At 68.1% G+C, this 22,829-nt stretch overlaps 2 protein-coding genes across 8 annotated transcripts in view; both read right to left on the minus strand.

Annotated features, from left to right (window-relative positions):
- Positions 1-2,443: 2,443 nt before the first annotated feature.
- On the minus strand, positions 2,444-7,524 carry LOC102409763 (cysteine-rich protein 2). The gene is made up of 8 exons (XM_025277468.2): positions 7,371-7,524; positions 4,414-4,508; positions 4,267-4,324; positions 3,862-4,002; positions 3,721-3,789; positions 3,551-3,645; positions 3,053-3,110; positions 2,444-2,979 (listed from the first exon to the last, which is right to left on the minus strand). The coding sequence occupies exons 1-8, from the start codon at positions 7,411-7,413 to the stop codon at positions 2,912-2,914; spliced, it is 627 nt and encodes a 208-aa protein (XP_025133253.1). The 5' UTR covers positions 7,414-7,524; the 3' UTR covers positions 2,444-2,911.
- A 3,505-nt stretch (positions 7,525-11,029) lies between these two features.
- MTA1 (metastasis associated 1) overlaps positions 11,030-22,829 on the minus strand; it is a 33,289-nt gene continuing 21,489 nt past the window's right edge. For 2 of the 7 annotated variants that reach the window (XM_025277457.2, XM_025277454.2), the window contains 15 exons: positions 19,965-20,067; positions 19,214-19,313; positions 18,660-18,848; positions 17,501-17,575; positions 17,361-17,419; positions 16,860-16,975; positions 16,479-16,630; positions 16,185-16,374; positions 16,022-16,111; positions 15,206-15,358; positions 15,048-15,083; positions 13,394-13,405; positions 12,155-12,186; positions 11,739-11,890; positions 11,030-11,652 (listed from right to left, as the gene is read on the minus strand). In XM_025277457.2, coding sequence (XP_025133242.1) covers positions 11,502-11,652; positions 11,739-11,890; positions 12,155-12,186; positions 13,394-13,405; positions 15,048-15,083; positions 15,206-15,358; positions 16,022-16,111; positions 16,185-16,374; positions 16,479-16,630; positions 16,860-16,975; positions 17,361-17,419; positions 17,501-17,575; positions 18,660-18,848; positions 19,214-19,313; positions 19,965-20,067 — 1,610 coding nt within the window. In that variant the 3' untranslated portion in view covers positions 11,030-11,501. Of the gene's footprint in view, positions 11,653-11,738; positions 11,891-12,154; positions 12,187-13,393; positions 13,406-15,047; positions 15,084-15,205; positions 15,359-16,021; positions 16,112-16,184; positions 16,375-16,478; positions 16,631-16,859; positions 16,976-17,360; positions 17,420-17,500; positions 17,576-18,659; positions 18,849-19,213; positions 19,314-19,964; positions 20,068-22,829 lie in introns of those variants that run through there. The other 5 variants (XM_025277458.2, XM_025277455.2, XM_025277459.2 and 2 more) reach the window with 3 other exon arrangements.

Below are 22,829 nucleotides of genomic sequence, written 5' to 3' on the forward strand. Positions count from 1 at the left end.
TCGCCAGTCCGGCAGCTGGGCATGTTCACCGCCCCAGACCCACCCCTGCAGCCACTGGGCTCTGAGAAAGTGCGCAGCCCGCACCTGGCCGCCTCTCCCGGCTGTCCTCCCTGGCGCCGCCCCCAGCGGCCCAGGGCCAGGCTCACAGGCACTCGGCGACTTCTTGACCCTCAGCTCCCGGAACGACTACCAGTGTGCTGGTGCTGGAGAAAGGTCATGCCCCCTCCATGCCTGGAGGGGCTCAGGGAGGCTAGCTGAGCAGGGCGGGATCCCCAGGGAGCCTTCACAGCAGAGGGGCAGCCCAGGGCTGGCACTGGGGGGTCACTGGCCCAGGGGAAGCTGGTGGGGCTGGGAGGGAGAGGGGCTGGGGGATCTAGGGCAGGGGTCAGGGGATTCCGGGACTCAGGAAGTGGGGGCAGAGGAAGCTGAAGAGATGCCTGGCATGGGGGGCAGGGGAAAGAACACCAGCCAGGGCCTGATGGGATGCAGGGGGGCTCAGAGGGCCCTGTGGAGGAAGTCGGGAAGACTGGACCGGTGGGAGGGGGTGAGGCTGGGGAGCAGGGTGTCAGAGGAGGCCGGGGCGCCGTGCCCAGCCCTGGGGTTCTGGAGCAGAGAGAGGAGCTTAGATGGCATTTCAGGGCCGCCTCGCTGGCCGGCGGGGTGCCCGAGGAAACACCTGGCTCCCTGGAGCTGGGGTCCCCTAGGGAGCCCCGGCAGCGCGGGGCCCCCGCGGCCCCCACTGGCGGCACCCGGCGGCGACCGCGAGGAGCCCGGCGGGAGCTGCCCCGCCCCGGTTTCCATGACAACCCCGGGGAAACAAACAAGGAGGCTCAGCACTCTCCCGCGAGCAGGAAACGGAACGCGGCCTCCCCGGCCAGACCCCGCGAGTGGGAGGCACTAGCGCCAAGCAGGTTGCGGCCGATCCGCCCTCTGGGGACCCGGTGCCCCTCACCCTGCCCGCAAGGCGGCAGTCACACAATAGGCGCCCCTCCTCCCGGGTCTGGGGGAAGGGCTCGCAGAAGATCGCGTTTCCCTCGCGTAGTTTCCACTGGAGCTTCACAGAGGAAGAGGGGCCCAGCTGTGCTCTCAGCAGCCTCCACCGGCTGGACGGCAGGAAGTTCCCATCCGGCAAGAGGAGCCCTCGGCAAGGGCGAGCCTGGGGGTGCCCCCAACGACCCCCCCCAACCAGGGAGCTTCGGCTTAGTAGGAGGGAGGCGGGAATGGGGAGAGTCGTCCCAGCCGCTCCTCTTGAGTGCACCCCTTACCTCTGCCCGGGGTGAAAGTGGGGCGCCCATGGGGTACCTGCACCAGGGCCTCCCACCCCCGGGGCAGGCCAACCCGCCTTGCACATCCTGGCTGCGTTCCCGGCGCCGGCCAAATGCAAGGAGACACTGCTGCCCACGCTGGACGCCCGGACGGGCCTGGAGGAGGGAGGGCGGCTTGGGATTGCAGACACCAAGCCGGCCGCTCCACCCGAGGGACACGGATGGCTGCTCGAAGGACAATGAGCCCGGCCTGGCTCAGCTGTCTCAACCTGCCTCCTGGAGAATGGGTCAGGGAGGGGCCTGTGCCAGGGCCTGGGGTGCTGAGAGCTGGCCCTGGGGGTGAGGGGATGGAGGCAGGGCACATATGGAGTCGGCTGCCTACGGTGCCTACAGGCCCAGAGATGACCAGGTCCCGAAGCTCCTGGCTCCCGGAAGGCCAGGCCTCTGGGGATGCGGTACTGGGAGCAGGCCGGCGCACGCGCTGAGCCGTGGAAGGCGGGTCTACCAGGGCTCTGCCCCGGAGCGGAAGAAAAGAGGAGCCCTCTGGCGGGCTGCTAGGGAGCCGCGGATAAAGGGAAGGCAGGAGCGTGGGCGGGAGTCTAGGGGGCTTTTTGGTTGCTAAGGTCAGCCTGAAGAGGCCAGAGGTGACTCCATCAACACCGCAAACCAGATGCAGAAACTCTGTTCAGGCAGGAGCACTAGGCCCTCCAGACAGCCTGCATTCTGTCCCTGGGCTCCCACCTGCCCAGCTGAGAAGGTGAGCTCCCTGGGCAAAGACTGGCACAGATTCTGCCTCAGGTGTCCTGCCCACCCCTCGCCGCTCCTCCCCTGCAGGAGGGGTCGTCTGTCTCTCCCTCCCTCCACCGGGTGCCCTCAGCTCCCCTCCCTCCAGCTCTCTGCTGGACCAAGGCACCGCCTGGTTTTAGTGCCCCTTTCTGGGCACCAGAACCCCAGCCTCCCGCACTCCCCACCTCCCTCTAGTCCTTCCCAAGGGCCCAGCCCCCCACTCGCCTAAACCAGCCCAAACCAGATCCTCCCTGCCTGCCACCCATGGGCATCACCCTTGGGCACAGGGCCCCGCCCCCACCTGAAACCGGGCCCAGGGATGCTGGGGCGCTTGTACTGAGAGATGGGCCCCTGGCAGCAAGTCCACCCCAGAGCTGCAGACACGTGCGCCCTTGACCTTCAGACCTTTTATTGGTAGCAAAAGTCCCAGCACTCAAGAGTGTGAGCCACGTGAGGGCGGTGGGCGGGCGCTGGCGAGGCAGGCGGGAGGAACACGGTGGGGGGCGTGGCTGTGGCTGTCACTGGCAAGTGGGGCATAAATAACACTGTGGGCGGGATGGGGGCGGCGCCACTTCAGAAAGGTCACCCAGGCCACAGAGACACCAGGGGCATGTGGGGCCACGAGACCCCGACGTGGTGACACGTGGGGCCAGGACGAAAGGGGGCAGCGGGCCGTCGGGGACACACAGGCAGATACACCCGGAGACAGGGACGGGGCAGGGTCCTGGGGTTAGGGTCCTCCCCCAGCTCTCTGGCCCTGGACTTGCAGGTGCAGAGGCGGCCTGGGCAGCGGGCACTCTCCCTGCGCAGCCAAGCAGTGGGCCTGGGGTCAGGGGCCCGCGCAGAGCGGCCCAGGGGGCCTAGGGCTGAGCTTTGCCTTCAGGGTCCTTGTCATAGATGTAGCTGCCCACGGCTCCCGTGTTCACTCCTGCAGAGAGAGACCGCTTGGTGGAGGAGAGGGCGGGAGGGGGCCCGCGGCCCACACTCCTGCCGACACTCACCCTTGGGTCCGAAGAGAATTCCGTAGCAGGGCTTGTGGCAGTAGGGCTGGCCATCGTGCTAAGGACAGGGTGCGGGTGGTGAGAAGGGGACCACAGACTCCACGCCCACCGCCCCCGGTGGCCTCCTCCACGTCCAGGCGCCCGGCACCCTGAGCCCTCGGTTCCCCAGGTGGACCTGGAGGACGCAGCGCCGCAGCCGCACCAGCGTCCGTGCGCGCTGCGCGCACGGCGCCAGGCAGGCCTCCAGGGGGCAGCGCGCGCCGCCCTTCCCGGCCCGCAGCTCCCCTCGGGGCCCGCCTGCCCACCCCAGACCGCAGCCCCCGCCCGCCCCTCCCGGCCCGAAGCTCCCCTCCGGGCCCGCCCGCTCCACCCCGGACCCCCGCCCACCCCCCTCGGGCCCCCGCGTCCCCGGACCCTCATAGCCCACCTCGGGCCCGCCACTCGCCCCCTCGCCCCCCCGCCGGCCCCCCTCACAGGCCGGGGCCGCGCGCCTCTCACCTCCGCGTGCCCTCCCGGGGTCAGCGTCTTCCCACAGCGCTCGCAGCGCAGGCACGGCCGGTGCCAGTCCTTGCCCAGAGACGTCACCTTCTCGGCTGGGGAGGGGACAGAGGATGACGCCGGGGCACCCGGGGAGCCCTCCCAGGCAGGGGCTGGGCGCAGCCACTCACCGAAGTAGACCCTCTTGTTGCAGCGAGGACACATGTTGGGCTCCCCGGTGAACGTGGTGACGCTGGAGGCTGGGGGAGGGGCGGGGTCAGGGTCTGCCGGCGCCCGACCCCACCCCCGAGCCACACACTCACCCCGCCCACCTTTGCTGGGCCCCTTCGGGGGGCCGCTGGCTTTCCGCTCCTCAGTTCGGGCCACCGGGACCTCGATGGGGCCGGTGACCTGGGGTTTCTCGGCAGAGGGCTTCTCGTAGATGTAGGAGCCGGCCCCTCCGATGTTCACCCCTGGGTGGGGGCAGGCACTGGACACGGGAGCCCGGGCCCTCCCCACCCCCGCACCTCTCAGCCACCCCCAACTTCCCAGGAAGGCTCCTTTAGCCATGGGGGGCCAGGACCACACCCCCAGAGGGCCGCGGTGGGGAAGGCAGGGAGAGTGCTTGTCCTTCCAGGAGGGAGGGGACCGCACAGGCAAGGGGAGAAGGGGACCTGGGCTGTCTGAGCTGGGCGGGGTGTCCCCACCGGCCTGGCCCATGGGGGACCCAGTCTCACCTTTGGGTCCAAACAGCGTGGCATAGCAGGGCTTGTGGCAGAAGGGCTTTCCATCATGCTAGGCAGAGGGCAAGGGTTGAGGGTGGGGGTCTGGCCCGCTCCCCGCCCCCCCGTCCCCCCCTCCCCCCGCCTGGGCGAGGCGCTCACCTCGGCATGGCCCCCAGGGGTCAGCGTCTTGCTGCAGTGCTCGCACCTGAGGCAGAATCTGTGCCAGTCTTTGCCCAGGGAGCTCACCTTCTCAGCTGGGCAGGAGGGCGGTGTCAGCACAGCGCCCCCACCCCCACGCTCAGCCCCCGCTGCCCCCAGGTCCCAGGCAGCCTTGGCCTCTGGGTCCCCTTCACCCCCCAGGAGCCATGTGGCCGCCCCCACCATCTGCTCCTCATCACTCTGGGTCACTGCTTGGACCAGGCAACCTGGACGGGCTTCCAGCTCAAACCTGCCCCTCCCTGACACATGCCGCACACACCTGCCCCTCACAGGGCCCCAGACCCTCCAGGAGGGCCCTACAGGAGCTGGCAGAGCCTCAGCCCGGCTGATGGCAGTAGCCTCAAGCCTCCAGACCCCCGGTGGAGAGGCCAGTCCCTGTGGCCCCCCAGGGGACAGGGCAGGGCGCTGGCTGTCCATATTTGGCCTCCTCACCCTAAGCTGCAAGAGCACCGCCCCTCCTGCCTCCGGCTTTGGCGCCCAAGGTCTGAGACCAGCTGCTAAGGGTCATGTCGGGGGCCCTCCCTGCCCCCTGCCTCCCCCCACTCCGGGGCTGCTGGGCCGTCTCCCGATGGACGGAAGCTGGGGCTTCCCCAGGGAAGCACAGCAGGAAAGGGGCGGAGGACGGGGCAGGAAGCCGCTGGAACTGAGCTGGAATCCTCCCGACTGGAAGGGGCCTGGCCAGAGGAAAGGGGAGGAGAGGGGTGGGTGGGCTGGGGCCCTTCCGCTCGGGCAGGACTGGCCAGGGAGCGGGGACTCCTTCCCAGAGTGGCCCCTGCTTGGGCCAGGCCTCCCCCAGGGCACCAGCAGTGCGGGGGGCAGGAGCCGGGCCAGGACACCCCCAGGCCCAGGCGGCCTGGGAGGCTCCTGGAGGGCAGCTTGTGCTCCTGGTGGCTCAGGTTCGGGGCTTGGAGTTCTGGCTCCAGTGGCCCTGGTGGCACCTGCTGGCCTGGCCAGGGGCAGCCTCTGGGACCCCCACCCACCATCCCCTTCCCAGGGGCACCACAGGCTTATAGATCTTTCTGGCCACTCCACCCTAGGAGGCTAGGGCTCAGGCTGGCCAGGCCTCCCGCGGGTCCATGCCAGAGCAGACAGGAGCTGGCTGAGCCCAAGGCGGGCTCAGATCCCATGCCAGACTGGCATCCTCTCCCAGCTCTCCCGCTGGCCAGTGGTTGCCGAGGCAGCTGCGGTTCAGGGCAGCCAGAACCATGCTGCTCTGGCTAGCTGTTAGGCTGTGGCCACTGGGGGGCAGGGGAATGACCCTCGGACCCACCGGGCAGGTCAATGGCCACACGTTACCAGCCCAAGTTGGGAAGGCAGAATCGATTGAGTCTAATGGCTTGGAAAGGAACCAGCTCCCACCCAGCTGCCGTTGTCGGGACACAAAGACTTAGCATCCCGAGGTCACTGCGGGGTGCCCTGGCCCAGCTCCTCTGTGCACCCACTGGGGTGCAGCCGGACTCGGGGTGGCAGCCTCCTGGCCCCGCCCCTTCCTCCACCAGGGCCTCCAGACCAGGAGAGAAGCCAGCCTTTGTTTTCTGCTGGGAGCCAGCAGCCGCCCAAGCAGGCAGAAGCGCTTTTCCGGGTTGTCCACGGGACTGTCGGCCCGTCCCTGAGCTGGCCTGGCCCGGAGTAAAGATGTGGGCAGCGGGGCTGGCAGGACAACCCTGGGGCTGGCCCCTACCCTGAGCCTTACAGGGATGAGTCCTGTCCGAATGGGGACCGAGGGCTGGGCGGGCTCCCCAGCAGGCAGCCGGAAGCTCCGCGGCCTCCAGCCAGGCCAGAAGCACTCCAGGCCAAATCCGGTCCCTCCCCTCTGGGAACAGCAAACAACGGCCTGCGCCTCCTCCTCCCACCCGTCCGCAGGGAAACCAAGGGGCCATCTTCACCTTGGCCAGTCCCCACCTCAGACCCAGGCCACTGCCCCAAGGATGACAAGAGAAGGGTCTTCTCTCTGTCCCTGTCTCTCCTGCTCTTCTGACTTGTGCCACTGTCCGTCTGTGCGGGCGTTGTGGGAGGCTTAGTGGGCAGGGACCCTGGCAAAGTGGGGGAGAGGGCCAGCCAGGGAGAGGGAGAGTGGGGGAGTGAGCCAGACACCAGGTTAGGAGTGCCAGCGAGTGGTGCGCCCATGGGAGGCAATCTCTGCCAACCCAGGGGGCTTCCAGGCAGAGACAGGCTCTCCTCCCCACTCCCTCCTCCCGGATGCCACTGTTCTGACCTTGAGGAGGTAGGGGGCCTGGCCGCCTGGGTTCCAGCGTCCTCTCCTGCTTGTGAGGGTTCGTTCCTCACCCCAACCGCAGGAGAGTCCAGGGGGAACTTGCGCCAAGAAAAGGAGCGTGTCGGAACGCGTAAGAGGTGGAGGCCAAGGTCGCCCCCGCATGGGCTGAATCCAGACACAGCCTAGACCTGGCCCAGCGTGGGCAGAGGTCGGGGCTGGGGTTGAGGGTCATGAAGCCAGCCGGCCCGGCCACATGTCCGTGGGTGGCGCGACTGGGGTCCGAGCGAAAGGGCAGAGAAAGGCGGGAGCGCGCTAGAAGCGCGCAGAGCTTGCTGCTGCGCCCGACCCCGCCCCGCTGGGCACCGCCAGGCAGGACCGCGATCGGCCCGCGAGCGCAGAGCGCTCCCCCAAGCCCGGCCGATTTCTGGAGGGTCCACGCGCCCCCGCCCGCCAGGCCTCGGGCCCCCGCCTCGCCCCCATCGGCCACTTCGGGGGTTCGGGCGTGGCCGCCCCCAGCTCGTCGCCGCTCCACCCTCCGGCCGCACCCGCGTGGGCAGCGGACGAGCCGGATCCGGGCCGGGCATCCTGGGGTGGCGGCCGGGCGCTGGCCGACGAGCGCCGGGGGCTCGCGGCTCTGCAGCGGGGAGCTGACCCCAAGGGCGCCCCGGGCCCGGGCACTCACCGAAGTACACGGTCTTGTCGCACTTGGGGCACTTGGAGGCCATGGTCCGTACGCCCAGTTGCCCCGCGTTCTCCGCGCGCGTCCGTCTCCCCGCCGCAGCCGCTGCCTCCGCCGCGCCCGCCCCGCCCGCCCGGCTATCCGCTCGCCCATTGGTCTGCGGCCGGGGCGGGGCGTCGGGAGCCCGCCCCCGGGGTCTGGCCGCCCGGGACGCCGCGGGGGCAGGGGCGCACCTGCCGGGGCGGACTGGGGGCTACGGGACCCGCCTGGCGCCCCTTGGCCTCCGTCACGGGGTGGCCTCTACCGGGCCCGCTCGGTCCTCGCCTGTTTCCATGGCAACTTCGGGGCAACCGGCTGGGCCGCGGGTGGGGCTGGGACTCCGCGGCCCCCTGACGGGGGGCGTCCTGGCCAGCGGGGCCTCGGCCCGGAAGGGCGGCGTCGGGACACGCAGACTGACGCCCCGACGGCGCAGCAGCCCGCCCTGCCCGGTGCTGGCGTCCGGGTCCCCAGAGGACCCCACCCCACCCTGCTGCGTGCCGCCGCCCTCTTCCCTTTGTTGCTCGGTTTCTATAGCAACTGCCTCGCTCTGGGACGGGAGCGGGATTCGGGCGGGAGCGCCACCCGGTCCAGGCCCGGTCCCGGCCCCGCCTAACACTGTCAGTGGTGCCGGAGCCTCAGCGGGTGGAGGGCAGGGCCTCCGCCACTTCCAAAAACAGCGCGAGAGAAACTGCTGGAAGGGGGTGAGGGAAAGGGTGCCTGGCAGCGAGGGGGCCCGCGGTGTGTGCTGCAGGCTCTGAAGGCGCCCTCCCCAAGCTCTCCCACCCGACGGCGATGGAGGGGGAGCCGGGAGACAGAAGGCGTGGGGCCCCTAGGGTGCCCCCTCTGCGGGCACAGCGGCCACGTGGGCAGACGCTGCCACCTGCATTCCATGCCATCCCGCCCTGGATGCCCGCCCCATCTCTCCTCCAGACCCAGTAGCATCGGGCCCAGGGCCTCTGACCTCGGCCTGTTGGCCCCAGAGCCTTCTGGAGGGCTGGGGAGCTAGAGATCTGCCAGTGGTCAGGGCCTCTCCCCAGGGGGCCTCCAGCCCCTCCCAGCAGGACTGCCTGGCCTCTCCCACCCCTCCCTGCCTCTGCCTGGTGCCATGCAGAACCTTCCCGAGCCCCAGGGTCTGGGGACCCGGAGGTCGAGGTGGCCATCTCCTAAGGGCTCTTTCCTGGGCCTCCATTCCCGCTGAGCCTCAGGTCTGGCAGATGGACAGACGCCTAAGCCCAGATGACTGGGTCCAGTCTGGGCAGCGGACTCCAGCTCCCTCACCCCCTGCCCTGTGTCTCTGAGGCTCTTTGCTGGACACCAAGTCCCCCCACGCCCAGCTCCTCTCCCTGGTGGCCTCCAGGGCCTGCTTCTGGCCCCTGGTGCCAGTGTGTTCAGAGTGGGTGAGGGAGCTGGTCTCACCGGGCAGTTTCACAGCAGCCCCCCCACCACCGCCCTGTTCCCTGAGGCGCCCCGAGGTGCTTCCCCTCCTCCCTGAGGTGCCCCCCTCCTCTCTGAGGTGCCCCCCACCTCCTTGAGGTGCCCCCCTCCTCTCTGAGGTGCCCCCTGCCTCCCTGAGATGCCCCCCTCCTCCCTGAGGTAACCCCCCCTGAGGTGCCCCCGCCCCCCCACGCTCACACCCTTCAGCCACTGCCATTTCCATGAGTGAGGACAAGAGCCCTCAAGCTGCTGACCAGTGGGGAGGCGCCCTCTCCCTGCACTCAGCTCTGGCCCTGAGCCAGCCGGGGTGGAGACTGGAGAGGAGGCCTCCGCAGGCCCCCTCTTGGGCTAGGTGGCCCGCAGGTCAGCCCTTCCCAGCCGCTCCCAGCTCAGGCTGGGTGTCCGGTGTCTCTGAATAATTCATGGGCCCCCACTTGGCACTCCTTGCCAAGTGTTCTGAGCCTGGGAGCCCCCCAGACCCCAGGATATCAGCCTGTGTGACTCCACCCCACCCTGAAATTTGCAGGACTGCTGTCAAGGGCAGGCTGGCTGGGCACAGGAGCCCTCTCAAGGAAGCTACCTGTGGGCCCCAGCCCTGCTTGGAGAGAGGGGGTGGAGCCAAGGAATGGCATTCTGCCCTGGCAGAGGCCCTGGGCAGGGGTGGGTGGTGCGGGCACCCTGCCTCCCAGCTGCAGGGCTTGGGCTGATGCACTGGGCTGTGTGGGGCCAGCTGGGAAGGGGCACTGATCAGTGGACACAGAGCCCCATCTCAGAGCTAGAGGTTGGGACAGGCACGGGCCATGGGGCTGAATGAGGATGGCGGGGCTGGAGGGAAGCAGGCGGGGCCCCGCTGGCCAGGTGTGGGGGCAGGTCCCTCCCGTGAGGCTGCAGTAGAGCAGTGTCCTGGTGGCACTGGCAAATGGCACACAGGAGGCCAGGCTCACATTCCCACAGGGCCCCCAGGGCTGTGCCCAGTGGTGGGCAGTGGGAGGTCCCAGGCGGGGCAGGCTTGCATGCTGAGTCCCTCATGGGGACATGCCCACCTGCGATGCCCTTGGCCCCGGGGGCTGGATGCTGCAGGCCCCTGCTGGGCCCACAGGAGCCAGGTTCTTAAGACTTCACTCCCCCTTGCCAGCACCCACCTCCCACCCCACTTATAGGCCCGGCACAGACCTCTCAGACATGCAGTCCAGGCCCTGCCTGTCTCTGGACAGGGGAAGGACCCGGCTGGGGGGAGGCCCCTCCCCTGCCCACCGTACTGGAGGAAGGTAGTGTCTTTGTCAAGGTCACCAGCCTGGCCTCCCAGCCCCACCACTGGAGCTGGGGGATGGGCCGGTGTGGGGCCAGCCGTGTGGGGTGGCGTGCCCCAGCCTCTTCTGACACCCTGGCCCACCACCCAGTGGGGCCCACAGCAGGCCCTTTGACGCCAGGACACCGCTTATCTGTCCCCGGTAAGGCAGCAGAGTGGCTTCTATTTTAATTCTCCAGCCGAGATGTCCACACATCACAGTGGGGCTGGAGGCACAGCAGACAGAGCTCAGGAAGGGGCCCCTCCAAGGGCCTTGCGGACCCCTCCCTCTGGCATCTGGCCTGGGTGCACCTGTCCAGTGGGCCTGGAGCGGGTGTTCGGGGGGCCGGACCGAGGTAGGGTTTCTGAGAACGGACTTGCTGAAATCTGAGCAAACTCTCCCGGAGGAAACGGCACACCTGCTTTGGGCGGCCCCGTGGCTCTGGCAGCCATCCGTGGACAGTTGCAGCAGGCTCTGCCAGGCCGGCCAGCAGCCCGGTGGACCCTGTCACCCTGGCCGCCCCAGCAGGGGAGCCCGGCACCTGCCAGTCTGGGTCCCAGGCCAGGCCCGGACCACCCCTGCCTTGGACAGACATGGCGTGTCAGCTCCCTGCCTGGGAGCCCCGAGCCCCTATCGATCTTTCTCTGCCCCCATGGGGCAGGTGGTGGGCACAGGGCCAAAGTGAGGCAGCAGGGGCGCCCCCAGGCCAGCCTGCAGGGGCCACATGCTGCTGCCCAGGCTTCTCCCTGGACGTCCCAATGCCGGGCAGACCCTGGCAGGGGGTGGCTTCCACACCCACGGAGGGGGTCGGGGGTGGGGCACTGGGCTCCTCTAAGGTGACGGGGGTGCGGTGGGCCCAAGACAGGGAGATGAACTGAGGACACAAGACGCACGAAGGGCTAGTTGGATTTTTGTTTTTGTAAGTTTTTTTTTCTTTGTTTTTTTTAATATGAAAATTACTTGAAAAGACAAGGGGCCAACCCCACCAGGCAGCTCGGCCGGCCGCTGGCCACGCCGATCCTAACATTCCAGGTGTAAGTTACAGAGCTTAAGTTCATCTACAAAAAAGTAATAAAAATAAAATTTAAAATGGCACCTTCAACAGAAACAACAAAACCCCCGGCCGGCCCTTGAGCCCGCGTGCGGGGCGGGCACTCAGGCGGCTCCTCAGCTCCGCTCTGGCCAAAAAGTAAACACAAAGCTAAAAACAACGGCTCCCGGCGGGTCTGGAGTGGGTCGGGCTCCTCCCCGCGCGGCCGAGGGGCAGCTTCTCTGCGGGTGAGGGCGGAAGGGGCACTACCAAAACCGGGCTGCGGGCGGCGGGCGGGCGTGGGCTGGGCGTGGGCTGCGGTCAGAGCGCCGCGCGGGCGGCCTAGTCCTCGATGACGATGGGCTCGTCGTTGACGGGCGCGGGCGGCGGCGGCCGCATTGGCAGGGCCTGGCTCGGGCGCAGGGCGATGGGCTTGTAGGGCCTACGGGCCGCGCGCTTGGTCTCGGAGGACGAGAGCAGCTTGCGGATCTTCCTGCGGTGCAGCCAGGCAGTGAGGCAGGCGCGCAGCGCGGCACGGAGCCCCCGCCCCCGCGGGCCCCGCCCGCCCGGCAGCCCCACCTGGTCTCCTCAGTGGCCATGTAGAACACATCGTCAGGGGCGTCGATCCAGTTCATCCGCCGCCGCTTGACGGGGGGCAGCGAGCCCCCCCGGATGAGGCGCACCTTGGTGGGGTACGCCTTCCCGTTGAGCAGGAGGTTCCGGCTTGGTCCCTGCAGTGGGGCAGGCCTGAGAGGGGAGCTCGGGGCCTCCACGCAGCACCCAGAAGCCCCACAGTGGCCGTCCCAGGGGCAGTGGGGGCAGGGGTGCCCAGAGGGCCACAAAGACCCCATGAAGACCTGGACACCTGCCCCTCCTCGAGTCCCCAGGGGCCTTCCAGATGCTCCCACAGCGCCTGGCAGGGCTGGGGGCCTCCCTACTAAGGCCCACGGAGCGTGTGTGTGCAAGCGTGTGGAGAACAGGGCCCTCGCGCTCACCATGTGCCTGGTCTGTCCGTGGTTCGCCAAACCTGACAGGAGGGAGGAGGACAGGCCGTGAGGCCACGCAGGCACGTGCTGCACCCACACGCGCGCCAAGGGCCCACAGCAGAGACGCAGAAAGCCCGGAGCTACGTCTCCCCAGAACTGCAGCCCACACCCAGGTGGGCCTTAGCTCCCGAGTCCTGGCCTTGCCCAGGTGGCTCTCAGGGGCCCCGGGGGGGGGGGGGGGGCGGGCGGTGTAGGAGCCTCGATCTGAGCTCACTTCTCGAGGAGCCAGGACCACTGTGGCCTGGTTTACAGAGCAGCCAAGTGACAGCTGGCACAGCTACACGTAGAACAGCAACAGGGAGCCCCTCCGTAGGGCAGCCACTCCCCGGGCTCAGACTTCACCAGACTTCCTCCCAAGGGGCTCCCAGTCCCCAGCGTGGACCTGGGGCCAGGTGCCCTGCGGGAAGCTGATGGAAGTGCCCAGGAGAGGTCAGTAGGCCACGCTCCAGCTAGAGTTCCACTCTGTGGCTGGGGGTCTGGAGGCGAACGCTGCCACCAGTGGCTCAGAAAAGGCATCATCCCAGGTCACAGGCTGTACCCTCCACGGGGCCAAAGTGATCCCCAGCTCCAAACGCACACGCAGTGAGTGTACGCGCGTGGCCATGAGAGCGCTGGTACACGGGCCCGTGAGCGTGCTGGTGAGTACACAGGCCTATGAGCACATGTTGGTCTGAGTACACGCACCTGTGAACACGTGTTGGTGTGAGTACACGGGCCAGTGAGCTCACGTTGGTGTGAGTACATGGGCCTGTGAGCGTGTTGGTCTGAGTACACAGCCCGTGAGCATGTGCTGGTGAGTACATGGGCCCGTGAGCTCGTGTCGCTGTGAGTCGAGGGGCCCGCGAGCTCGTGTCGCTGTGCGTACACGGGCCCACAAGTGTGTGTCGCGGTGAGTGCATGTGGCTGTGAGCGTGTCAGTGTGCATCTATGTGGTCACGTGAGCTAGTCTCCATCGCCTGCATCCTGCTGCACGCATCTAACTCCTCCCAAAAGTGCTTCCTGACCAAGGTCTGTCTCTAGATGAGCCTGGAATAGCTGTCCAGCCCCCCTTTGCAGCACCTTCTAACTTGGGGTACCCACAACCCCAGCAGGCAGGGGCAGGGGCCCTGGCACCCAGCCTGCAGCGCTCACGAGCTGTCCACGGGTGTACACAGCCGTACACAGCGCTCAAGGCTCTGTGCTACTTACCCAGGTAGGTGCCTACCAGAGGGACGGGTGGCAGAGAGAAGAAAGCACACGGTTAGCGTGGGGGGTGCACATGTGGGGCCCTGGGGTGCAGGCAGCCACAGGCCACGGAGGGCCAGGTTAGGGAGTGAAGGCCCCCTGGTGTCAGGGCCCTGGCCTAGAGCCGGCTCCTGCCATCCGCTGCTGCTCCGGCCGCCACACGGCACCCCAGCGGGCCTGAGTGTGGCCTCCAACACCCGCCCGGGACCCAGGGCTGGGGCTGAAGTAACTACGTGGATTTTGGAAAAACTGACGTAAGTCAATACAGTTTATCCCACTGCTATCAAGAGCTCTTTACAAGTCAAGCCCTAACCCCAAGCCCTGTTGATAAGACCCGCTTCCCCTCCCATGGGATGTGGGCAGACGAGTGGGCCGGCTGCTCTGCTGAGACCAGGGACTGTGGGAACCCCTCAAGGATGGCTCCAGGGGAAGGGGGAGGTCAGCGAGGGGGCGAGGCTAGAGTGAGCTGGCGCCCCACCAAGGGGTTGCAGGCAAGGCAGCAGGGGGCCTGGGGCAGAAAGAGCCTGTGTCCAGATAGAGTGAGAGGACCAGACCTCAGTGCCACCAGCTGACCCCCAGCACGTGCCTGCCAGGCTCTTGGACACACTGAGACGGGCGTGTCCAGGGGACCGGGCTGGGCCAGATGGCCACTGCCTCCCACCACCTCCCAGAGATCCAAGAACCAAGCCCAGGCCAGCCTTCCTGGACCAGCAGGTCTCCAGTCCTAAGACTAGGGGAGGGCTCCGGCCATGGTCATGCTGGCTGCCCGTGATGCAGCGTGGGGGTTCCCACGCTGGACCTGACCTTGCTGCTAGGAGGGACTGGCCGGAGGAGCTCTGAGTGCGTTCCCCTAAGTTCCCCTTCTGCTGGTTCCGTTCACCTCCCCCTCACCGGTCCTGCAACAGGCTGACCGTTGGGGGCACTGGCCCCCACAAGGCTGAAATGCCCGTCACTGGCACCGTGGTGACCCCTACTAGAGCAGCCTGGGACCACAAACGCCCCTCCCCCACTGAGAAAGCAAAAGCCAGCCCTGGGCGGGCGAGGGAGCCACACTCCAGAGGCCAATGCCAGCCACACCCGACAGCAGGGGTCCCACGGTGGCCTGCCCAGCGTGTGCCCCCCCACTTTGGACAGGGCCCCGCGGTCTCAGCCTGGGGTGCATGTCCCCGGGGGGCCCAGGCCTGGGCGTTCCCTGGGCCTTGCAGACCCCCACCCAGCCATGCCAGCCACACCACAGCTCTGTCCCGTCGGCACCTGAGGGGCCAGGGTCCCACAGCCCCCCACCAGGCAGGGCACGGGCAAGGTCACAAGCACGGGGTGGGCGGCACGCGAGCTGAGGCTGACGGCATGCGGGCAGGCACAGCGCAGCAGCGCAGCCAGTGCGGGCAGGCAGCAGGGCACCAGGGCCGCCTGACGGAGGGCAGTCCACTGACCGGCGCTGGCCAGACGGAAAGGCATTGTGTGACCGGGGCACCCCGGTGGGGGCCTCTGCCGAGCGACAGGTGGGCGCTGGGTTAGGGGCGGCGGGGCGCGGCCCAGCCCGCGTGGACTGCCCTGAGCCATCCGCCGCACACACGGGAGCACAGCACACAGGCCCGCGCGGAGGGCCGGGCCTTACCCCTACTGGGCATCAAGAGGCGCTTCTTCACGTTGCCTGGCAGCGCCCGGCGGCAGGAGAGAGGAGAGAACACACGGTCAGCGGGCACGGGCGCAGCGGGTGCCGGGCACCCCAGGCCCACAGCCACACCGGCCGAGCCCGAGGCCCCCCGGACTCACCGTCGACCCCATTGTGCTGCTCGTAGCTCCTCTTGCCCAGGATGGTAGGGGAGCCGTTGTTGATGACAGGGGCCGACTTGGCGGGGGTCAGGCCGCTGAGCACACCAGACACGCTCTTCACTGGGTCGGGCTTGGGGGGGCGGGGGTGCGTCTCTGCAGGGCCAACACAGCAAGTGGGCACACGGCCGCTCCTCAGCGGCAGCCCCACCACCCGGGAGAGCGTGAGCAGCCCAGGCCCCGGGAGGCACGCCAGTGTGGCGCCCTGGGCACCCTGAGGGCAGCGACAGAGGCTGGGGCTAGACCCCTCGGTCCAGCTGACAGGCCACAGGCTCCAGATGCCCATAAATGAGCAGGTCCCCTTAGTGGCCACCGAGCTGACAGCCCAGGCTGGCCACTGACCGCGGATAGGTCACCAGACCGGCTCCAGGAGGTGCAGGTCTACACCTGCCAAGTGCCCCAGCCCTCAGCGGCTCTCAGGGGCCCGAGCCCAGAGAGCAGGAGCGGCCACAGCCGCCTGTGTCTCCTGGGAGCCCGCCAGCTCCGAGCGTCTTTCACAAGGGAATGCGGGCACACGGGGAGGGACCGAATCCCGGCCCAGCCCAGCCCAGCAGAACGGAGGGCCGCAGACAAATGGGGTGCTCAAGGCCCCAGGCCGCCCCTCTCTGCGTCCCTCCTGGAGGGCACGCCTCCCACCCAGCCCGGAGCCCACCCCGAAGGGAACATCATGGGAAGACTACTCCGAATCCTCACAGGAGCCTGCGGCGGGGTGGGGGCAGGCGGGGCGGACCCTGCGGAGGGCGGGGCGGGCGTGCTCACCTAGGAACCGCAGCACGGCCTCCAAGGGCTTCCGCGTGGCCTGCTTCAGCACCAGCGGGCTCTGGGAGGCTTCCGGCAGCCGAGCCGTGCCTGAGGGGGGCCAGGGTCAGTGCGCTCGCCCGCAGGCAGCACCCCCACCCCGCCCGCCCCGAGGGACACTCACACTCGGCCTTGATAGCCGCGCTGTTGATGGGCATGTAGGGGTGGCGGGCGGCGTGCCAGGGGCGCAGGATCTCGCGGCACAGGCGCCGGGCGATGCGCGTGAGCTTGGTGGTGTGCAGGTAGAAGGCCTGTCTCGTCTTCATTGCGAACTTGGGGCTCCCGCTGCTCCGCGCTGGGATGCCGTGGGGGCTCTGCGGAAGGGGGCGCGCCGCCCCGACACAGCGCCATGACCGCGGGCCGGGCCGCAGGGGCGGGGCGCGCGGGAGCACGGGGCGGGGCACGGGGCGGGGCTTACCATGTTACTGCGGTTGGGTCCCGGCCTCTCTCCATCTAACCGGGTTGGCATTTTCAAGCCACCATATTTCTTCCAATATGTCCAACAAGACGCGCAGAGGCGACACTGCATGTTAGGGGGACCCCAAGAATACCACTGGTAAGACTGGGTGGCTACGGACAACAAAGTTGAAAATAGACGGATTCTTAAGCAGAACCAGTGACGGCAAAGAGCATTCCACAGCTGTCGCCCGCCCACACCACCCCGGGCCTGGGCACCGCGCTCCCCTCACTCCCCACCAGGGCTCCTCCAGGCAGAGTGCAATCCCCGCCCCCAGGCCGGCCCCCGGGACGGTGCAGGGGTGCCCAGGGCCGCAGGCTGGGGTGTGCCGGGGGCACTTACTGTAGCAGCTCTCGCAGGCGCGGCCGGCCCCAGGGCTCTGGCCTGGCGGCCCTGCGCCGTTCACCACACCTGCCTTGACGTTGTTGACGCTGATCTGGTTCGGGTTTGGCTTGTTACTTGGGTAAGGGAGAGAGGGAGGGCGTCACGGGATCATGGAGCCCCGGGCGCTCGGCTCTGGGACCCCAGCAGCCCCGTCCACACCCGCCTGGCCACAGGGCAGCCGCCAACCCCAGCTCTCTCCCCGCAGACTCGGGTCAGACTCTGACCCCAGGCGGGACAGCTTCCAGCCTCCATGCCCGGTGCTGCCTGGCTGGCCGAGGGAGAGCCAGGGCTGGGTCCTGCCCTTCCGCCGCCCCTGCCATCCTGGGCTTCAAGGACAGGCCCCTAACTCGCCCAGACTCTGAGCCAGGGAGGCACCACCTGGCCACGTGAGGCCAGCGGTGGGCCTGGCCCACCCAGGGACATGGAGACACGGGGGAGGTGTTCTGGGGGTGCACTTACTAGTTGGGGATATAAACTTGCTTTAACTTGCTCTCCGCTTCAGCTGCTTTCAAGCGTTTCTTAAAACACAGAACACAGGGTCAGAGGCCAGCAGCTGGGTCTGCAGAGGGGAGACCCCACCCGCGCCGGCTGGCCCTCACCTGCTGCACGTATCTGTCGGTGGTCTTCCACATGTAGTAGTACTCGATGATGCTGGTGAGCGACTTCCAGGGAAGCTGTGGAAGGCAGGCGTGTCAGTGGGGCCCCGCCCAGGCCACTGTCAGGGCCCAGGCTCGCCCTCTCCTGGGCAGACCAGGCGGCAGAGAAGCTCCTCCCCAGGTTCCCTTCCTGCCTGCCACAGCGACTGCACCCGGCCGGCTGGCTGGCTGGGCGCTTCCCGCCCTGGTGCAGTGCCCGGGGGTGGGGGGGGCGGGGAGGCACCCAAGCCCCCGTCCCCTCCAGGCTGCGGGCTGCACACGCGAGCGCCGTCTGCTCCCGCTGTTCTGGCGTCACCCCGGGCTCGCAGGCCACCTGCGGGACTGCCTCCCTGAGCACATTCACCCACGACACCCGCTGGGGTGAGTTGACCGCAGGCACACATCTCCTGCACCTGGGCCGTCACATGGGAGCACGAGGGGCCCGGGACCTGTAGGGGGCGCACTCCGCTTATTTCTGGTAAGGAGGCCTTGCCGCCCTGCTGAGGTTTCAGCACACTCTAGCAAGTCGGACAAGTGGCCGGCCTCAGCCTGCACCCGTGGCACCAGGGCTCTGCAAGGCCCTGAGGGCCTCTAGGCCACACCTCTTCTCCACCTCCTGCGGTGAGCCTGGCACCAGCTTCATCTGTTCCAGTGGAGATGCTGCTGGGCATCAGACACAGGCAAGGCCGCTGCATCCCAGCCTCTCCCTGGGGCTTGTGGTCAGATGGGCCCGGCCGCCCTGCTGCCCTCTCTGCACGGACGTGCTCCTCTGAGTGACCAGCATTTCGCCTCCTTTCAGATGAGCTCATGTGTGTTTTAGGGACTGTGAGAGCAGGAGGGGTCCCTGCAGACTTGATTCCCACATGCTCACTGGGGGACATTTCCAAGGACGTATGCGGAAGCTCGGCTGGTTAAAAACACCCTGACTCAAACACGGCCGGGGCCTGAGGGCCAGCGAGGACCTGGACATGCCCAGGGCCTGAGGGCCAGCGAGGACCTGGACATGCCCAGGGCCTGAGGGCCAGCGAGGAGCTGGACGTCCTCATCACCTCTAACAGGTGAGGGAACGGAACACAGAGACCTGGGGAGCAGTGCAGCCCCGAGCCTGCCCCGCGGTACTCACAAAGTCCTGCTGAATGTCTGTGAAGTCTTTCCCGTACTTTTCTAGGGCCTCCTCGAAAAGGCTGGCCTCTGAGGCTGACCACTCCTCCATCTCATCCCTGCAGAGCACGGGCCCACCCTGCGGCACCAGGGCTGAGATGGCCTTGGCAACGTCATACACGCTCCTGTGCAGCGTGTCCATGGCGTGGAACTGTGAGGGGCGGGAGGCAGGGTCACCTGGGCCCTGCACTGGGACCCACCCCCAGCCCAGATGGCGGACACACCCGGGTCACATCTGGAAGGCCACAGGCTTGGGCCCCTGGGGAGGATGTGGGGAGAGAGCCGTGGGCAGGCGGGGCCAGCCTGGGGCACCTGAGCTCCTTCTGGGAGACTTGCTGCCCGAGATGGGGCGGGAGAAAGGAGCAGGGTGGCCCCAGGATGTGCAGGTCAGCCTGAACCTGTGCGAAGACGGGGCTGCCACGCCAGGGCACCGAGAGCCCTGCCCTGGGTGGGGCCGTGCCCAGGGGGTTGACCTAAGCAAACGTGCTGGGCCTTGCTCGGCTGGCACCTGCTTACCAGGGTGATGTCCCGGGAGGCGGCCGCGGCACTCATGTGCAGGCTGGGCTGCCGGACGGAGCTGCTGCAGTCCAGGGCCCGGGCAAAGGTGCCCACAGAGCTGGGGGGGGGGGGCAGGGAGAGACACTGACCGCTGGAGCAGACAAGCAAGAGGCCAGGCAGGCCGAGCTGGACATGCACAGGGGCCCAGACTCGGCTGTCTCGGGGAGGAGCACTCTACTCTGGAGCTGGGGGACTCTGCCTGTCTCTGCAGAGCTCTGCTCACAAGACAGCCTTTGGGTTCCAGCGCTGCATGGCGCCTAGCCCGGGGCGGGGTGGGGGGGGGGGCACGCGGCCCTGAGTGCTCACCAGACCTGCCCCGCGGGGGCCAGGGCGGCGGCCTCAGCACAGATAGCTCAGCACAGCACATCTGTTCATGTCCGGGAGGCCCAGACCTCAGCCACATCCGCCCCAGGGGCCTCCGCCCGGTCCCAGAGCTGGACGGGCACCCTGTCCCACCCCGTAGTCTTCGGAAAGAGCCCCGGCCTGTTGGGGGGTGGCTCTGAGCAGCCCCTCAGCCAGCTCCGCGTGCAGGAAGGGCCAGGCCTCCCTAGGGACCACAAAGGGGTCGCGACAGAGCAGGCCCTGCCCCACTGGCCTCATGTGCCCTTCACTGGGCAACACCCCGCGGGACAGATGTCCCAGAACCCACCACACGGTGGGCAAGCAGTTAAGGCCGTGTCAGCCTGTGCCCTGCCTGCCCGGCACTCACCGGGCCACCACGAGGAACTGGTCAATCTGCTTGTCCACGAGCGGGTTGCGGGCCTCCCACACCTTGGTCTCCAGCTTGGACTGGTCTCGGCCATCCTCCTCGCCTGCGGAGAAGGGGTGCCGCGGGGTGAGGCCGCCGGGGCCGCGGGAGGAGCCCCGAGGCTCTAGTGAGAGCTCAGGGCCCAGGGGTCCCCTTAGGGCCTGGCCTACTGGGGTGAGGGGTGGAGCACCTCCTTCTGCAGGGAGGAAGAGGGTAAGTGAATCCGGGGCGGGGACACAGCACGCGTGTGCGCACATACAAAGAAGCACACGGAAACACGTACACAGGCACACGTGTACACACACGCACACACACACAGACAGACACAAGCACGCACACACAGGAACGCAGGCATACACACACGTGGACGCGGTCCGGTCGGCGCTCCAGGGCGAGCATGGCGCAGGGCACGCCTTCGCCTCTGGAATGGGGTCCGGGTCTGGGCCCCCAGGCCCTTGGAGGAGCCACCGGGAGGGCAGCAGCACAGCCGCTGGGGGAAGGGCAGGCGGTTCGGATATGATCAGTCAAGCTCTTTACCCCGAGACGCCGCAGGGTCAGGTGCCACCGCGCCTGGCCCCCCGTGCCAGCCCCTCACCACCAGCACACCGACGCTGGCTCAGCACAGACACTCGCCCGCCACCCGGGGCCCTGAGGCCGGAGGCCTCGTCTCAGGGCGTCTTCTCCCTCAGCCTGCAGGTGGCACAGGGGAGCCCAGGGCCGGCCGTGGCCGCTTCTGTCCTGGGCAGCACCTGTGCCAAGGGCCGGTGTGCTCTGGTCAGCAGTGGGGATGGGACCACGAGGAGGGTCTGCAGAATGCCCACCCAGCGTGGCTGGGCTGGCATGGAGGACACGTCACGCCCACATTCAACTTGGGCACCCAGGCTGCACGTCTGCAGACGCTTTCAGCCACACTCTCGGCAGGAAGCTGCTTCCAGGCCCAGGACCCCCGCACATTCAGGAAGCCCATGGAGCCTGGGGTGGGTGCGGGTCAGCAGGGCCAGCACAGCTTAAAGTCACTGGGGAGACACGTGCCCCCTCGCCCTGGGGAGGTCACCCTGGTGGGCTACAGGGGCGCGCTGGGCCAGGGGCCCACGGGAGGGAAGCCCGGCACCGCAGACATGCAGGGCTGATCCAGGGATGGGGCGCGGAGATCCAAGAGCTTGGGGTGTGGGGCTGTGGGACGCGATGGGGCGTCTGGAGGATGGGCATGCTGTGCTCCCTCCCGGCGGCGCCTTGGCACTAAGACCCTCCCTGGGTAAGGCGGGGACCCTCCTCTTGGATCCAGGCCCCAGCGATGTGGCCAGGCAGCCAGCCCAGAGCCCCGGGCGCAGTGGCACCCCCATCCCAGTGCCACGCCGGCTGGCAGGCAGCATCACGGCACGCTCTGTGGCCACCATATACACACACGGCCGAGGCACAGCTTCACAGTGGCAGGGTCCACGCCCCAGGAGGTGGGGGGAGACAGCAAGCTGAGGCCTTTGCCAGGGCCCCCGAGTCAGGAGCGGGAAAGGCCTGGGTTGTGGGCAGGGCACACCCAGGGCACCTGAGGACAGAGGCTCAGCCCCGCCGGGTACCCAGGCAGGGGGCAATGTGAGCTCACCCAGGCAGCAGCAACGTGAGCACTCTGGACACGTGAACCACCAGCGTCCCTGAGGCCTCACTGGGACCCCCAAGGATGCTTGACCCTGGAGGGGGGTCCACGGCCAGCACGCCGGGCTCTGTTCCAGCGGGAGACGCAGTTCGGGGGCCCCCAGGATGATGCGAGTGCTCACAGGGCCAGAGGGAGGGGTGGCCAGGCCCGCCCGTGATGGAGCTGGACACACAGGGCAGATGGGGGAGCCGCCCCGCCACCTGCTTCCCACGGGCCTGGCTCAGCGCCTCCCTGACACCTGACCAGACAAGCAGGCGCCCCGAGACAGAGACCAAGGCCCCAACAGGGGGGCAGGTGTGAGCGTGTGGGTGAGGTCCAAGTGAGATGTGCCGCAGGTGTGTGCACATGTGTGCACCAGGAAACGTGCACACAGGCCAAGGGCAGAGCCCAGGATGAGCGGAGCGGCTGGGGGATCGGGAGGCGCGGTGGCCACGGACAAGGAGCTTGGGGGATGAGCGGAGCGGCTGGGGGATCGGGAGGCGCGGTGGCCACAGACGGGGAGCTTCTGGGGATTCCTGCACAGAGGAACCCGGGGTGCAGAGCAGGAGGGGAGCCAGGCCTGGCCACGCCCCACAGACGCAGGAGACGCTCGCCAGGGCCACCTGAGGGTGAGAGAGCAGCTGCCACGCTCTCCACAAGGGCCCCGGGACCCCAGGCGGCCTGGGCAGCTCACACAGGGCCAGCTCTGCAGGGACACAGACTCCAAAGAGACCAAGGCGCCCAAATGCCCTGAGGCCAAGGGCGTGCGCAGTCTAGCCGCCAGGCCTGCCTCACTGAGCCGCATGACCAGGACAGGAAAGGACAGGATGCCCACGAGCATGGACCCCGCGGCCCCCTGCGTCAGCCCCACTCGCCTGGGCATGGCCACCACCCAAGGGATGAGGGCCGCTCACGGCAGGCCTGCTGCCAACCAGGGGGCCCCTGCAGGAAGCAAGGCCTGGGGGGGTCACCGGGGCCCGAGTTCTCTGTGCTACGTGCATGGGGACAGACTGAGCTGCAGGAAGGGGTCAGGCCCGCCCATGACCCCTGGGCCACTGCTGGCCTGAGTGGGCAGGGGAGCTGGGCATTTTGTCCCCCGAGCACGGTGGCCTGGAGGACAGCACCATCCACCAGAAGTCAGTGATACTGGCAATCACTCAAACAAGCTCTTTGAACAGAGAAAGAGCTTTTAAAAA

This window comes from Bubalus bubalis, chromosome 20, assembly GCF_019923935.1.
Source record: "Bubalus bubalis isolate 160015118507 breed Murrah chromosome 20, NDDB_SH_1, whole genome shotgun sequence".
NCBI lineage: Eukaryota > Metazoa > Chordata > Mammalia > Artiodactyla > Bovidae > Bubalus > Bubalus bubalis.

What these genes read in the sequence shown, in the direction of transcription:
- LOC102409763 (XM_025277468.2), bottom strand. Translation starts at nt 7,413, where the DNA reads ATGGCCTCCAAGTGCCCCAAGTGCGACAAGACCGTGTACTTCG. An exon ending in CGACAAGACCGTGTACTTCG is followed by an intron (nt 4,509 to 7,370) that starts GTGAGTGCCCGG and finishes CCTCCTGCCCAG; the next exon opens with CTGAGAAGGTGAGCTCCCTG. An exon ending in AATTCTCTTCGGACCCAAGG is followed by an intron (nt 2,980 to 3,052) that starts GTGAGTGTCGGC and finishes CTCTCTCTGCAG; the next exon opens with GAGTGAACACGGGAGCCGTG.